This window comes from Colias philodice, chromosome 8, assembly GCF_061535455.1.
Source record: "Colias philodice isolate Cphi_HAF_F1 chromosome 8, ilColPhil1 Martin Lab GWU primary, whole genome shotgun sequence".
In the NCBI taxonomy this organism is placed as follows: Eukaryota; Metazoa; Arthropoda; class Insecta; order Lepidoptera; family Pieridae; genus Colias; species Colias philodice.
The window spans coordinates 1,901,445-1,917,683 of NC_143093.1; the positions used below are offsets into that span (position 1 = coordinate 1,901,445).

A 16,239-nucleotide genomic window follows, 5' to 3' on the forward strand; every position below is an offset into this window, starting at 1 on the left:
AGTCATCAAAACCGGCTGCCGAATATAAACATTTGAAATATGTACTTTATTTGTTAAAATATTATAATACATACTTAAAATATATGTTATATATAACATTCATTATTTAAAAATTATGTATACTAAAAGTTAAAGTAATTAAGAAAAGGATAAGGTTAGTAAAATAAGTTTAATTTATGAACTTACCGTTTACCATTGCTTACTTTTAACTTTGCTGTTATTGCTATTCCAAGAATTTTGTCAATGCAAAATGCTTGACCTGCTAGTAATTTTTATTTATATTCCATATCATTTTACATATCGCATTTTTTATGTTTCTGATAGTCTAATATGTAATTATTTTTATTTTTTAGATGATTGAGTTGAAGGTGTGTCTTGAAAGATTATTTCACTGCACTATATGTAAAATTAATTATAGAAATGGATCGGAATATAGAGATCATATATTGCTACACGTAAGTTGAACTTTTTACCTAACTTTTTACATTGAGAAAATGAAAAAAGAAAATGAACAATTTTATTTTTAAAATTTATGTAAATGTTTAAAAAGTTGAGATAAGTGAAATTCCAACGAAAAGCGTCACCATAAAAGTCACTCAATCACTTAACTAAATGACTTTTATTATTTTGAGAGCTTAATTACATATTTACTAACACAAATTGTAAGAGCTAGCGCGCATGAGCAACTTTGTCTCCGCAACTATTTTGTCTCTCCCACCTATGGGCTAGTATGAAAGTGCGCGCACGTAGCGACGCAACTCCCCATACAAATTGATGGGAGAGACAAAATAGTTGCGGAGACAAAGTTGCTCGTGCGCGCTAGCTCTAAAACTGTCTAATTTAAATTTCACATTCACTACCTAACACAAATTGTAAAACTGTCCAAGGTTGTGTGGAAATAAAAGGCTTTTTTTATTTTTATTTTATTTAAAGCAGCTTTATTTGTAACTGTGTATTCTAAAACATGTGAAAATCAGACTTTTCTCTCCATACCATCACTTTATCTCCTATTGTTTATACATTATAGGCTAGAAATGCATACGTTAAGTTAACAAAACAGAGAATTTATGGATGTAAATCATGTAATGCTGGATTTATCAATGGAGATGATTATAAGTTACACAAAATATATCATATAATGCAAAATGTTCGGTAAGTGTTTATACAGTTATTTAACTATATAAAAAAGCGTTGACAGTGAGTCTATTTAAATTTTGCATTTTATTAATTTATAATATGTATCTCATAATGAAATTGAAAAATGATTTCGGTGTTAGATTGCCCATTTTTCGAGGAAGACTATAAGCTATACATATATCATCACGCTTAGACCAACAGGAACAGAGCACTCGGGTAAAACCGCGGGGCACAGATAGTTAGATATATTATATTAATTTATTTATGTAATACAGATGAAGACAGGGAGGATGCACTACTAGTTTCTTAATATATGTAATGATTAATATGATTAGTTCCACAATCTACCTATGAAGATGAATAAATAAATAAAATTAAATCTACACAATATTGTTTTTAAATTAGAGGTTACGTTTTTTGTTGATAAAAACCTAATTTGTAATATTTTTATTCACAGGCTAAAACATTCAAAGATAGACAGTAACAACAAACATTATACAAAATATATTAAAAATGGTGATATAGAAAGAAAATATGAATGTGCAGATTGTGGACGAAAGTTTGTCGAAGAAAATACCCTGAAGATGCACTCTCAAGTCCACGAACCTTATCCATATATTTGTTTTTGCGGTATTGGTTATTATTTGGAATTTGATTATGATAAACACAAAAGTTTAGTGCATGGTGAAAACAATGGAACCAAAAATGTTGAAATCAAGACTGAAATCCCCAAATCCGAAAGCAAAGTTATCTACAAAGACGAAGATATCTTTGACGATAAAGGTAGTGAAAAGTCTGTTCATATGAATGATGATTATGATTACGGCAAAAAGCCTCGAAAAGCGACGAAGAAGAAAAAACCTAAGACACCAAAGGTTAAATTAAAAGAAAGAAAAGAAAAGAAAGCAATCTCGCAAAAGGCACAATATTATGAGTGCAACCTATGTAATATTCGGCGTTTTAAAATAAAAGAGAATTATGATAATCACATGTTAAAGCACAAGAGATCTACATGTAGTTATTGTGGAAAATTGTCTAAGGATGTATATAGTAAGCAATTGCATGAACGAATACACACCGGCGAGCGACCCTACTCTTGCAAATTCTGTTCAAAACCGTTTGCTGATCCGTCAGCTTTACTCAGACACACAAGAACACACACAAAAGACTACAGATATAACTGTGACTTGTGTCCTAAGAAGTTTACTGATAAAAGTGGACTTATCAGCCATAGACGCCGCCATAATGCAAGGGAATTTAAATGTGATATTTGCAACAAACTGTTCTTCACAAAAAGCGACCTCGCAAAACATTGCATTGCACTCCACACTGGTAGCAAGAATTTTGAATGTAATAAGTGCGGCAAGAAGTTTGCTCATAAATCCTATCTTGTTATACATATTAAATTTTGTGAAAGGAAACCAAAGGAGAAGAAGAGAAATAAACATAAGAAAAAGAAAATAAAATGTAAAGTAGAAAAGGACTGATATAGGTAGTAAAATACAATTGATTATTGTGAGTAGTTTTGGATATTGTGAACAATGATGTGGAAATTCATTTATAACACATTCTTATTGGATTAATTTAAGAACAAATGATTGATATTGATATAAATCGAAGATACATAATTTTTAATTTTTCTCGTAATTTTATAATTGGACTTTTAGGCATTTTGTTCAACACAATATTCTGTTATTTTATGATTAAATGAAAAAAACTTCGACGCCATTTAATTATACATATTATATGAGATCAATTAATATGAAGAAAACTTTAAACATGCGAAATCAAAAATATTAATTAGTTCATAGATAGTTGAAATTTAAATTTTAAATTGTATATCAAATTATTTTAAAAAGTGCTGTTTTGTCTTGGATAAATAATCAGATTTTGTATTAATAATTCAATATCGCTCCTATTTACCTCCATTTTGTGATGTAGATTTGTAAACTTAAACAGCCGTACAAATAAAAACTTGCTTATTCAAACCTTATGCAATGCATAGATATGATAAGAATAAATTAAGAATAAGGATGTCATAATTTCTTACAAATAAATTTGTAATAACGTCGATGTACTATTCGACCAAGCCAACTAGACGCTCGGGTGGAATGCGGCCTCCCCGCCCGCTTACCGCCTCAGGTACCGCGTTCGCCTTAGTACGGTTCGCAGCATCGACGCATTCGTACGTTTCGCATCGCTAGTTATTTCTGTACTTTTTATTATTAATCGTTAAAGCTTGTTGTTGACTGTTAAGTTTTTCGTTGTTATTTGTTTAAGTTTTTACTGTGTTGTTATTCATAGACAGCCCTCGAAATGGGGAAAAATAAGACTATTCATAGCGGAGAGCGAACAGTGATATTATTAATATTTTTTTTTTGCTATCTGTACCCGAGACATGGCCGGGTGACGTCACAGTTGAAAAGGGTCTACAGTGCCACAAACTTATCTGACCCGGTGGCAAAAACTGGAACTACGTGCCGCCATTTTGAAATGTCACATTTTCACAGACTTTTCATACGGAATATTTTGTTTATATAAAAGAAAGCGACATCAGTGACACTGTCACCGGGTCAGATAAGTTTGTGGCACTATAGTTGGCTTGGTCACGTTATAACTATGCTCACGCTATGCAATAGGCGCGGAGCGGCAACGTAGCAATTCATTCACAAAATTATGAAAAACATTGAAATTGTCTACGGTTAAACCTTGGTGCTGTCATTTTGACGCTCGTTTGACTTCGTCGAATTTGTTGTGAAGTTTCATCATACGATGTTCTGTTTATTTATTTTTTAAATATTTATTTGAATTAATTTAAATATAGCATTAAATATGCAAACAAATGAAAGAGAACCCTATCCAATATCCGGAGAACAGAAGATAACCCACCTTGAGATAGAGAGTTGCCAAATAACTGGTACTCAAAACATACAACTCCAAGCTTAGAAGATTTATATTTTCAACGAAAGTTTATATTATTGTGATAAGTTTAGAAATAAGTGTTTTATGTATGTATGGTTTGGCGCATGTTGTAAATAAATAAATCATTATAATTAATATCAAAAGGGTTTTTCATAGTTTCGTATATTTTGACATTTCATACTAAATTTTCCATTTCAATAGGTACGATATGAAATTATTAATTTGCTCAACTTTTTCTACTTCTCGTATTAATCTCATTGCTATTATCTCAAATTTAGATTGAAAATAGGTTCTAAAACTTGTAAAACACAGCACAATGTACTAAAAAATACGTTATAACTCAGTTATGTCAGACTTATACTAGGGTGGTAGCCGGAATAAGGACGAAATAGCATTAGTATGAATACTTATTACGAAGTTATACTAGGTTTGATTTATTACGTGTTTATTTGTATGGTTTTTCCTTATTCTTAGTTTATTCTTTTCATAAAATGTTATAACTCGTTTATTTGTACGGCTGATAATGTTTAACTAGCACGAATAAAGGCTGATTGTTGTCTTTTTAAATTAATTAAATGATTTTTATATAAAAAGCTTATTTTATTTGTATAATCGTAATTCAGTAATTCATACTTTCTTATGAGAATTAAATTTATAAATACTTAATATTAGGGATGTAACGATACCGATACCGATATATCGGCCGATTAATCGGCAAGCCGATATATCGGTATCGCCGATTATAAAACAACCGATACCGATATCAAACAATTCAAAAAACTGCGCCCAATGAACGATGCGGGAGGCCGCCCGCGCGTGCGCACTTTGTTTTCTGAAAAAACTCTACCAATAGTAAAATTTATTAGACCGTACTGATTGTATGTGTATAACTTAAAGTTTAACTGACTTTGTAAAATAATAATACTAAAATAAATGGATTTCTTTTTTTTTTGATTCGGCATTGTTATTTAAAAGAATACGATTTACAGTTGAGTCTCTGTTAAATGTTGGTAATTTTTATGCATAATTCACTATTTATTTTTCTACCAAGCCATCGATATCGGTATCGGTGTCGCCGATATTTTATTACAAATATCGGTATCGGTATCGTATCGGCAAAATCATGTATCGTTACATCCCTACTTAATATTAATAGTTCCCCACTAATCTTAGAAAAGTTAAATATAGTAAACTAGCTATCCGCCCGCGGCTTCGCCCGCGTTTTCAAGGAAAAACCCGTTCCCGTAGGATTTCCGGGATAAAACCTATCCTATGTCCTTTCTCGGGTATCAAAATATCTCTATACCAAATTTCATGCAAATTGGTTCAGTAGTTAAGGCGTGATTGAGTAACAGACAGACAGACAGACAGAGTTACTTTCGCATTTATAATATTAGTATGGATTTACAGGAAATGAATTAAATCCGTCATTGTTTACAATTCCTAGAAAATTGTCATATTTCCGAAAATCGCATCGGAAATTTGTTAAATAAATTACACAAGATATATTTCCTGTGTAAGTATATTTCAAAACTTAAAAAATAAACACCTCACGTAATTTATGGACACCCTCTTGTTCACCTGGCGCATGAAGTATGAACCGAGCGCGAGTACTAGAATCGAGCATAATCGAGTCGACATGCCACACGCTCTTTTTCTGTTCGATGTTTCGATTCAATCGACAAAATAGGGGGTGTGTGGCATGTCGACTCGATTCTAACTTCTTTGGCAAGATTCAACGATACCAAAATTGTCGCCTTACTCCATGACGTGACGGTATTGCCATGACGCGACCTTGAAATTTTACTCTCAACGCGCCTATAGAAGTTTCACTAGCGTTAGCTACTATTAAGTATTCTGTGGTTTCACTTCAATTTCCTAAATAGCTTCGTAATTGTTGTTGAATTTGTTATACTTATAAAGCTATTTCATATTTTTAAGCTTTATTGTTATAAAGTGGGCTGTATCCCGGGCTCCCGGGTAGACCCTATATAAAAATAAATTTAAATACTTAATAGCCTATATTTCGGTCCAGCAGTTAGGTACGTACCTATCCTATTACAAACAATCAATCAAATTACATAAAGTGTGGAAAATTAAATAAGGCCTAAAGTTTAAACTTACAAAACGATCAGTCTAATTAAAAGTTATTACAGTAAGCTATTATCTATATCAATTACGTCGGTTTACCGCGCCGGTAGCTGCGTCGCGTCAGCCGCGCCGCTCGATACGTGCGGCGCGCGCGTACCGTGCGCCCCGCGCGGCATTGCCGCACCCCTCGCCCTCAGTATGCTTATCTACCCCGCCTTGGACACCCCTGCTACACGTACTATTACTAATCCGTTTGTTCCCAACACTAGTTTTTCACAATAAAATTAAAAAAATCATTTTCGCGCCAATTGTTTACATGACGTCTTCCTGTCAGTTCGGAAACGAAACCGGTTTGATTTGTGCCAATATTTCATTGTGATATAGGAAGATATTTTATTTTATAATAATTATCAAATAGTTGTTTAAAAGCATTGAAAAATCAATTTATTGAATAGTTGTGTACTTATTTTTTGTTGAAAAAGTTTCCCGCGTTATCGGCGATTGAAGCGACAAAGTAAAGCCGCGAACACAATGAACGAAATTGATTTAATCAAAGAAGTTGAGAAACGACCAATTTTATATGATAAGTCTGTAAGTGGTTTTAATAAAACGAAGCTGAGGGATGACGCCTGGAAGGAGGTGCAAGAAGCCTTGCATGTTTCAGGTAATTCACATATTATATTTTAAATCACTCAAGATTGAAAGTAGTAGTCGAATTGTTAAAAAGCGGTACATATTAATAAAACTATTTTTCTCGATCTAAAAAAATTATGTACTTACACTTAACTAGTTAATTTTTTCAGAAGCTTCTTTACATATTTTAGAGTAAATGTAACTTTTGAACTACGCTTATTTTTCAACATAAAAATTATAGCGATACAGATACTTAAACCGATTATTTATTAAATTAATTGGTCGTCGCCGCTTCTATAAGGCTTCAATTGGGTTGAGAGTAGATTGAGTGTATAAAGCCGCCAAGGCCAAATCCAATTGGATGTTATTAATTTATAAATAACTATTTTCGCGGATTTTTCCTGTTGAATACGCCTTCGGCCTTTTACAGTATTTTTTCAGTAAATTAAAACTTAAAAGCAATATAGATCCTTGCAAATTAATTGGTTAGGTTAGGTACACACCTTTATATTATTAATAATGTGTTTTCTTAGTTGATAAATTATTTCACTATAAACAAATAAGTGAGTCATAGTATATTCTGTTCCAAACCACAATAAGACTTTAAGGCCTGAGGATTAGTCCTTGTACCGCATCATATTTTCATACATTTGTTTAAAATCTGACACTAATAACACTTGGACAAATGTATCGGTTTTGTCACCTTAATCTACTAGCAATGTATTACAGTCTTACTACATATTATTGAAGTGAAACTTCTTTATCGGGGTTGGCAAAAAATTTAGTGTAACATTTTTTCGTTACGCATGACATTTTTCCGTTACGCGCCATCTTTGATTCGACGTACTTCTGTAAAGTTGCATATAGTAAATTATTTTTTGAAAAATAAGGTCATAAAGAAGTTTCACTTCTTACGTGTGTACACTAGTACACTTACACATTTTTGTATTATCAAATAATACTTTATAATATTCCACATACTCTGCTTACCCTGAACTTCACTCTCACTTCATTTATTAAGGCAACTGACAAGGCGCATTTTATTTTAACCATTCAAACACATTATTAACGTAGGTAAACAAATTTAGTATGGTACTGCGTACACTAAACTTAACTATGGAAAATAATAAGTGTGTTATTGCCTTAGTAGAAGCGGAATGTAAGAAACGTTGGCGCTCTTTGCGGGATTCATTCATAAAGTTGCAGCGGACTCATGGTGGACGCACCCGATGGCCTTACCATAACGCGATGAGATTCCTCCTGCCGCACGTGGAGCCGAAGTCGGATACGCCGTATGTATCAAAATTTTATTATTGTATAATTAATTTTTCTTTTATGTATTTTAAAAATTAGATTTTTTTTTTTGAGTTTGTTATCCTAAATATCTTGACTCCGTGAATCGAATTTCATGATTATTTATTTTTGACGTGACAATGTCTTATAAAGTTATAATTCGATGGGGCCGCCTGAACGCACGAAAAAACATGACTCATGCGGCGTTACCTCGCTCTGAGGCGTTCCGTGTAAGGCTTGAAGTGCGAGCGAGAGCGCAGAACGAACGACAAAGAAGCACAATCGGACGTTGTCACGTTCAATTACTAACGTCAGTATAGTATATAATTCGATACAGCCGGCTTCACGCACGAAAAAACATGACTCATGCGGCGTTACCTCGCTCTGACTCATCTGAGGCGTTCCATGTAAGGCTTGAAGTGCGAGCGAGAGCGCGGAACGAGCGACAAAGAAGCACAATCGGACGTTGTCTCGTTCAACTATCGTCAGTAAAAGTTAGTGCCTTCCAGATGGTCAGATTTAAATTTTCGTCTATTTCTGACAAAGTAAAAGCGGTTTAGTTTTTTTTTTTAATAATTTAATTCATGAACAATGTACGTAATTTTTTTTATATATTTATTAAACAATCCAAATATCATAATACAGGATACTCGATAAGCTATTTCTGATACCGAGATGGAAACTCGAGTTTATCAATCACTTTCGATACCTTCCCTCTTTATTAAGTTTCATTCATAAATAAACACGTACAAATCTTGTTCACAGTCCAAAACGAGAGACATCCGACTCAGAAACAGAAGACGAAATACGTCACCGTCCGGGCCAGTCTCTACCAGATCTTTTCTCCGACCCTCGGCTAGACGACGACGACGACTTTCAGCCAAAGAAACCCCGTCTCAACTCCACGGATGAAGAGTTCCAACGAACCGACCCTGATGAGCTGTTCCTCCTCAGCTGTGCTTCCACATTGAAAAGACTGAACTCCAAGCAAAATGCCGTAGCTAGACTTAAGATACAACAGGTAGAATAAATTACATTTTTTAGGTTTGATTTTACGCGAGTAACATTTAGAAAGGATTTTAAACGTGATATATCCTTTATGTTCAGTTCATTCATTCTTCCCGTGATTACGCTCACTGTAAAGTGTTCGACCATTACCACAATTAAATAAAAGTTTTAATTAAATTTTTCTTTGATCACAAATATTTACTATTTCTTCATCCGAACTTCGTCAGAGGTGACCCGGGATAAAAACTAATAAAATATAAAGGCTATATATGAGATGAAAGAATTTTTAATATGGAATAATGTATGAGTTTCTTTATATTACAACAATAATTAGAATCAAACCGAAAAATATATTTATACCTTTATTAAAAAATATATTTAAAGTTTCTTAATTAATGATTGTTTACAGGTACTTTACGAAGCCGAATTTGGTACACAAATGGAACTACCTTACGTCACTCCTGCTAGTGATTGCGATTATGAAAACGTAGACGGATCTGCAGAATAAACATTTTAGAATTATTAATTTACACCATTTTAATTAACGTGGAATTAAAAAGTACAATACAATAATATCTTTTAATTTTAAATTTACTTAATTAATAAATTATATCGTCAATGTGTACAGCCCTTTATTGATGGCATTATTTTTGGCGCGAATTTGACAATTTTGTGACGTCATTTTCAATTCCACGAAATATTGCACGCACGTATTTTAAATAGGTAATATCTATTATCCGTATTTGTGAGGTTAATGTTTAAAAATCACGCTCGATGATAAAGATACATGTAATACGTTCATTATCGCTGTTTTATTTCAGTAAATATAATTTATAATAGAGTACCGTTTGATTTGTGTTTTTTTATCCCAATTCCACAGATAATAATGTTATACAGTATACTTATTACAGTATGAGGCCACAAGAACACCCATAACTCTCTTTATTAGTGATATTCTGATACAAAAACATAAAACTACCTACTATAATATATGGGCTTGATTACAAGTTAGTACTTATTACATACTAGGACATTTTTAGGCCACTTAGAACATTTTCAAAGCCTATAAAAACGCCTATTTATAGATTTAATTCCTCACATTCTCTGCAAACGTTATAGCATTATATTATAACTAGACATCGGATTATATGCATTTGCATATTTGCATATGCAAATGCATAAAACTCGCTAATTACGGCGTTAGTGCATATTTTAGCCTTTTTCCCCAATAGTGCATATTTCGTTAAGTAACGGGAGTTTTGATTGGTCGACTAACCTTTATTAGCCAATCAGAACGCTCAGCGAGTAAACAAACCCTATTTTGGCATGGTAAAATGGCGAAAAATTACAAAATGGGCTCCATTTTAAGTAAATTTTGAGCTATTCAAAATAGGGCTAGATTACCCTAAAACTTAAAACATGGGTTGAATTCCAAAAAAGGGCTAGATTTAGCCCGGAAAGGTCTAAGGTGGCAACACTAGGCTCGCGGGTGACAAACGTCACAAATTTTCGCTCGAAAATTAGGTAAAAATGCCTAATTGTATATTGGCACAAAAACTATACTAAATTTCATGAAAATTTCACTGTATTTGTACAATCTTTGATTTAAATATATAAAATAATAAAGGTTTTTTGATTTTGTATTGTGCATATTTTAGGCATATCAGTCGTTTTTAGTGCATATTTCGGCCTTTTTTAGTGCATATTTGCATGCATATTTTGGCATTTTGTTAGTGCATATAATCCGATGTCTAATTATAACACATAACTATCATAAGTTGCTAATTCGTGTGTTATGAAGACTTTTGAGGAAAAATAAAGTAGATAATATATTATAGCTTATATTATCTTAATATATATAAATCTCGTGTCACAATGTTTGTCCTCAATGGACTCCTAAACCACTTAACCGATTATAATAAAATTCACACACCATGTGCAGTTCGATCCAACTTGAGAGATAGGATAGTTTAAACATGTAGGTACCACGGGCGAAGCCGGGGCGGACCGCTAGTATAGTATAACGATTTACCCTATTATTTAAGTGCCGATAAACCTCTTAGCTGGAAATTGTATTTTTATCCGTAAATAAAACTAATTTTGTTGTATGAGGGATAATATAACAATATGTACCTACAGCTGTTGTGAAGTGAGTATGACAAAAAAAAGGAAAAGGTACATACACTAAAAACCTGTATATGAAATCACACAAAAAAAATAGTTTTCATTCCATCAGAGTGAAATTTCAAACCTCCCGCTTTTTTATGGAACGTCAAAATTTCACAGATTAAAAAAGCTCTACATTATCTGTTGCATAACGATAATGACATAATGCTTTTTTCACGTTTCTCTTGAAGGTTAGAGGCCAAGGCCCTAGGTCAATACTTTCTCTCCCTTGGATATTCAAAGTTAACTGTACGCGGAGGTTTCGTAAATTTGCAGTGTCAACTATCAACTAGCAATAATATACATGGGCGTAGCTAGCCATGGGCTTAGGGTGGGGCAATCATATAAAATAATATGTAACTAGAAACAGTGCCCGAGGTCTTATCCCGGTTAAATTTTAGGGTTCCAAACCTCAAAAGGAAAAAAACGGAACCCTTATCACTTTGTTGTCCGTCTGTCTGTCTGTTTATCTTTAAAGACCTTTTTTCTCAGGAACGCGTAGAGATATGAAGCTGAAATTAATATTAAATACTAATGTCTACTGTGCCTTGAAGCTGTGAAAAAATCAAACTTATAAACCAACGCAATCAAAAGATACCTACAGCCGTTTATGCTGTAAATTTTCGCAAATTGCGACTTTCGCAAGGGAATCATAACCTACAGGGTACTTTCCGTGAACACAGAATCTTGAAATTTGGTAAGAACAGGCTCATACGCAACCATCGGTGCGCAAGTTCAACTCGCGGTTTTTATTTCATACAAAATGGTCAGAAGGGTCTGGCCGGGTGTTGTAGGGACAACACCCGGCCTTGTATCAAGAAATAAGTTAACAGTTGTATCTTCTAGATCTACTTACATCCATGTAGTATATATACTACATGGATGTAAGTAGTTAATTAAGACACAACCAAAAAACCGGCCAAGTGCGAATCGAACTCACGCACTGAGGGTTCTATACAAACATGTTTTTTTTTTGTTGTTGAGTACTTTAAATTTATGCTTTTCGCAATTTTTTTCTTTATCTGCGCTATAAGAAGTTACTTAATAGTAATACAGATTCTGGTTTCACGGGAAGTACCCTGTAGGTTTTGTTCCTTGGGACCCTTTCGATTCTTGAAATTTTTTAGCAAAAGCGGCTTTTTGATTGCTTTGCCTAGTAGTTGGATTTTTCATTTTTTTTTTGCTTCAAGGGACCTTAGATTTGAGTATTCGATAATGTTTTAAGCAATACATCCACGCGTTCCTGATAAAAAAGGTGTTGACAGGCAGACGGACAACAAAGTGATCCTATAAGGGTTCCGCTTTTTCCCTTTTGGTAGTTCAGACTTCAGAACCCTAAACATATGTTTGGGGCTACTTTATTATACAGTTTAGCTTTCTATAAATACAATAATTTGATTTATTAATTTATTTTTTACCATGAAATATAGTTTAAAAAGTTTTTGGCCAATATCTCAAAAACTATCCACTTTGGGGCAAAAGTTATTAATGTGACCTTTTTTGTAGAGAATAAAATTTCGCATATTTTCTACCTTGTAAACTTTTTCGTAAAACTGAATGTTTTCCATTGCCCATATTTTTTTAGTACGTACAGAACGTTTAATGTAGAAATGCCGCGGGCGGCTGAAATAAACTACTATAAAGTTTTAAGCACTACAGCACAAATTCTTTTTTTTTAGTTTGTTAAATTTGTACCATTATAATATACTATGCATACCTTGAAATTTTCGATTAAACGCCCAGTAGTCCAACATTAAACATTCTATAACTCAAAAAGTACGGGCATTAGAAAAAAAAATCAAACAAATGCTGTAGAGAGTACAAAATAAAGTGCTCTTAAAAAATGAATAGATGCATTTTATTGATTAATTCAAATATTTTAAGAGTTATTAGCCAAAACCGATAAACCGGTTCATTAAATAGGCCATAAATCGTAAACGGTAAGTTTTACAAAAAAGTTTACAAGGTGAAAAAGATGCGAAATTGAATTCTCTACAAAAAAGTCCTAATAATTTTTTGCCCTAAAGTAGATAGTTTCCGAGAAATCGGAGAAAAAGATTGCGCTTGTGTACGCATAAGATAAATCGTACCAGCTTTTTGTTTTGATCGCATTTTTTTATGTCGACTGACGACTTTCGAGTGTGAATTTCTTACAAATATTAAGTATATAATATATAGTTAGTACCTAGACAATTTTGTTTTTTAAATTTGGTTAGGTACCTTCCAGGTCAGAGCCAGGGTGGCTACGCCCATGATAATATACATTACGCATATCATTTTGTCATAATGGAAATTACTTTAAACTCTTGTTGACGACTGGTTCTAGATTTTAGGTGGCGAAAGAAGATGAAAATAAACTTGTGCGTATATAAGTAGTTTAATAATCAAAATTACAGAATGCGTTTGGTAGATTAATTTTAGTGAGGGAGTGTCCTGCTCAGCGGTTGCGTGGCGAGTCCAAGTAGTAGAGGACAGTGGGGTCAATCCGCGGCCAATCGCACGGCGCCGCGACGTAACGACGCGATGACGCAGTCGCAACGCTCCGTTCTGCACGATTTTGTTGCGGCAACATGCTCCCGGCCTTGGAACGTGCTGGTTCCAACGAACTGTCGACCACGAAGCGAAGAATCAGCTATCTGGTGAAGGAAGCGGACAAATTTTAGTGAACGCCCGACGCACGATGCCGTCTGTAGTACGAATGTCGGCCACTCGTGCTACTCCATCCTTCCCCGGATATGTCGCGTGGATGCGCCCCAAGCTCCACTTCAACGGCGGCAATCGGTCGTCCTTAATGAGAACGAGCGTGTTCTCCTTGAGATCCCCCTTGTGCTGGTGCCATCTGGTTCGCGTTTGCATCTCGGAGACATACTCTTTGGACCAACGATTCCAAAAGTGCTGGCGTATTTGTTCCACCCTCTGGAACCTCGGGAGACGAAGCTCAGGCACGTCGTATAGCAGCTCAGCCGTTACAGGTGCAGTCAGCGGACGACCAACCAGGAAATGTGCAGGGCTAAGTGGAAGGAAATCATTGGGATCTGTGGAAAGATGGGACAAAGGACGGGAGTTCAGGACAGCTTCAACCTGGGTCAATACTGTGCTAAACTCCTCGAACGTTAAATGTGCGTTACCTACTACACGTTTGAGATGGTGCTTGCAGCTTTTTACTCCAGCTTCCCACAATCCCCCGAAATGACTAGCGTAAAAAGGTATCATTTTAAAATTAATATTTTGCGAAGTTGCATATGCTTTAATTTCATCAGAACAGGTAGCTAAAAATTTTTTGAACTCATTCATTAGACCGACAAAATTCTTCCCATTGTCAGAAAAGATAGTCACGGGTTTACCTCGCCGCGATATAAAACGTTTCAAAGCTAATAGATATGATTCCGACGATAGATCGCTAACAAGTTCCAAGTGAACCGCGCGTGTAACAAAACATATAAATAAGCATATGTACGATTTTTGTAATTTAGCACCTCTGCCTTTACGATTCAACGTGAACACTGGGCCAGCGTAGTCGACACCACAACGTATAAACGGATAACCCTGGGTCCAGACGCTCCTGCGGTAGATTCCCCATTATAGGCGCGACCGTAGTCGGTTGCAGTCGTGCGCAGCGCATGCACGAATGTACCACCTTCCTAGCGAGGTTTCTGCCGCCGACCGGCCACCACATCTCTCTGAGCGTAAACAGTAGAAGCTGTGGCCCGGCGTGGAGTAAACGTTCATGCTCGAACCGAAAAAGCAAAAGTGAAAAATGATGATTAGCTGCGATTAAAATAGGAAATTTTTTATTAAAACTAAAATTTGGCGAATTTTGAATACGCCCACCTACACGAATTAAATTATTATTTGCGTCAAAGAATACATTTAATTTAGAAATTTGATTGTAGCCTGATATATTCGTTATATTTTTATTATTTTTAAGCGCATAGTAAATATCGGGAAACGATTCCTGTTGACTAACTTTGCTAACGTTAATTCAGCACGATTTAATTCCTCGACTGATAATAAACCTGTCCACTTATTAGTTTTATTTCGCGCGTTATTAATAAAACGTAATACATAAGCAGCTGCGCGTTTAAGTCTATTATATTGTGAAAATCGAGAAAAAATAATTAAATTATCGTTTAAATTATTACTTATGTGACAACAAATATTCGTAGATTTAATTTCCGGTAAATCTGAATTAATTAATTTGGAATGTTTTAATTCGGGCAATTCAAAATGTACATTATGTAAAAATAACGGACCCTCCCACCATAAAGATGAGGAGCTAAGCGCTTCTAGACTTTGCCCGCGTGAGACTAAATCGGCTGGATTATCCTTGCCTGCGACGTGACGCCATGGATGTTCCTTGGTCAGCTCGTGAATCTCTGCCGTCCTATTTTGAACATAAGGTTTTAATAAATTAATAGGCATACCTAACCAACCTAAAACGATAGTTGAATCTGTCCAAAATACAATTTTATTAAAGTTTGAACGTAGTGATCCAATAAGCTTATAATATAATCGTGCACCTAACAACGCACCACACAACTCTAATCTAGGTATAGTTGTAGGTTTAGTCGGCGCGATCTTACCCTTCGAACATATCAAGCGCACTGTGACATCAGCTGTTGCATTGATCGTACGAGCGTATGCACAAGCTCCGTACGCGACCTGTGAAGCATCGGTAAATATATGTAGTTCGGTTCGCACTGGATCAATGCACATAACGTGACGCGGTATTCGTAAACTACTAAGAAAAGATAATCCATTTATAAACTTATCCCATATTTGCGAAATTTCGTTAGGAACCGATTCATCCCACGTCAATTTTAACAACCAACATCTTTGTAATAAATGCTTTGCGATAGTAATAAACGGACTCAATAATCCTAGCGGATCGTATATTTGTGAAGCACACGATAAAATAATACGTTTTGTCACTACTTCACTCTTTTGTATAATTTGTGTGAAATAATAAATATAATCATCGAGACTATT

General features: G+C 34.6%; 2 protein-coding genes across 3 annotated transcripts; both read left to right on the forward strand.

Moving 5' to 3' along the window:
• Window positions 1-2,892, forward strand: LOC149486308 (uncharacterized). The gene is made up of 4 exons (XM_089697734.1): window positions 1-154; window positions 354-455; window positions 1,028-1,152; window positions 1,595-2,892. The coding sequence occupies exons 2-4, from the start codon at window positions 354-356 to the stop codon at window positions 2,622-2,624; spliced, it is 1,257 nt and encodes a 418-aa protein (XP_089553860.1). The 5' UTR covers window positions 1-154; the 3' UTR covers window positions 2,625-2,892.
• A 2,917-nt stretch (window positions 2,893-5,809) lies between these two features.
• LOC149486309 (uncharacterized) lies at window positions 5,810-9,934 on the forward strand. Of its 2 annotated transcripts, none has more exons than XM_089697788.1 (4): window positions 5,810-6,814; window positions 7,931-8,075; window positions 8,842-9,097; window positions 9,494-9,934. In XM_089697788.1, the coding sequence occupies exons 1-4, from the start codon at window positions 6,682-6,684 to the stop codon at window positions 9,590-9,592; spliced, it is 633 nt and encodes a 210-aa protein (XP_089553914.1). In that variant the 5' UTR covers window positions 5,810-6,681; the 3' UTR covers window positions 9,593-9,934. The 2 variants fall into 2 exon arrangements, with proteins under 2 accessions (XP_089553914.1, XP_089553915.1); XM_089697789.1 differs by having other exon boundaries at window positions 5,954-6,814; window positions 7,934-8,075.
• The last annotated feature ends 6,305 nt before the right edge of the window (window positions 9,935-16,239 follow it).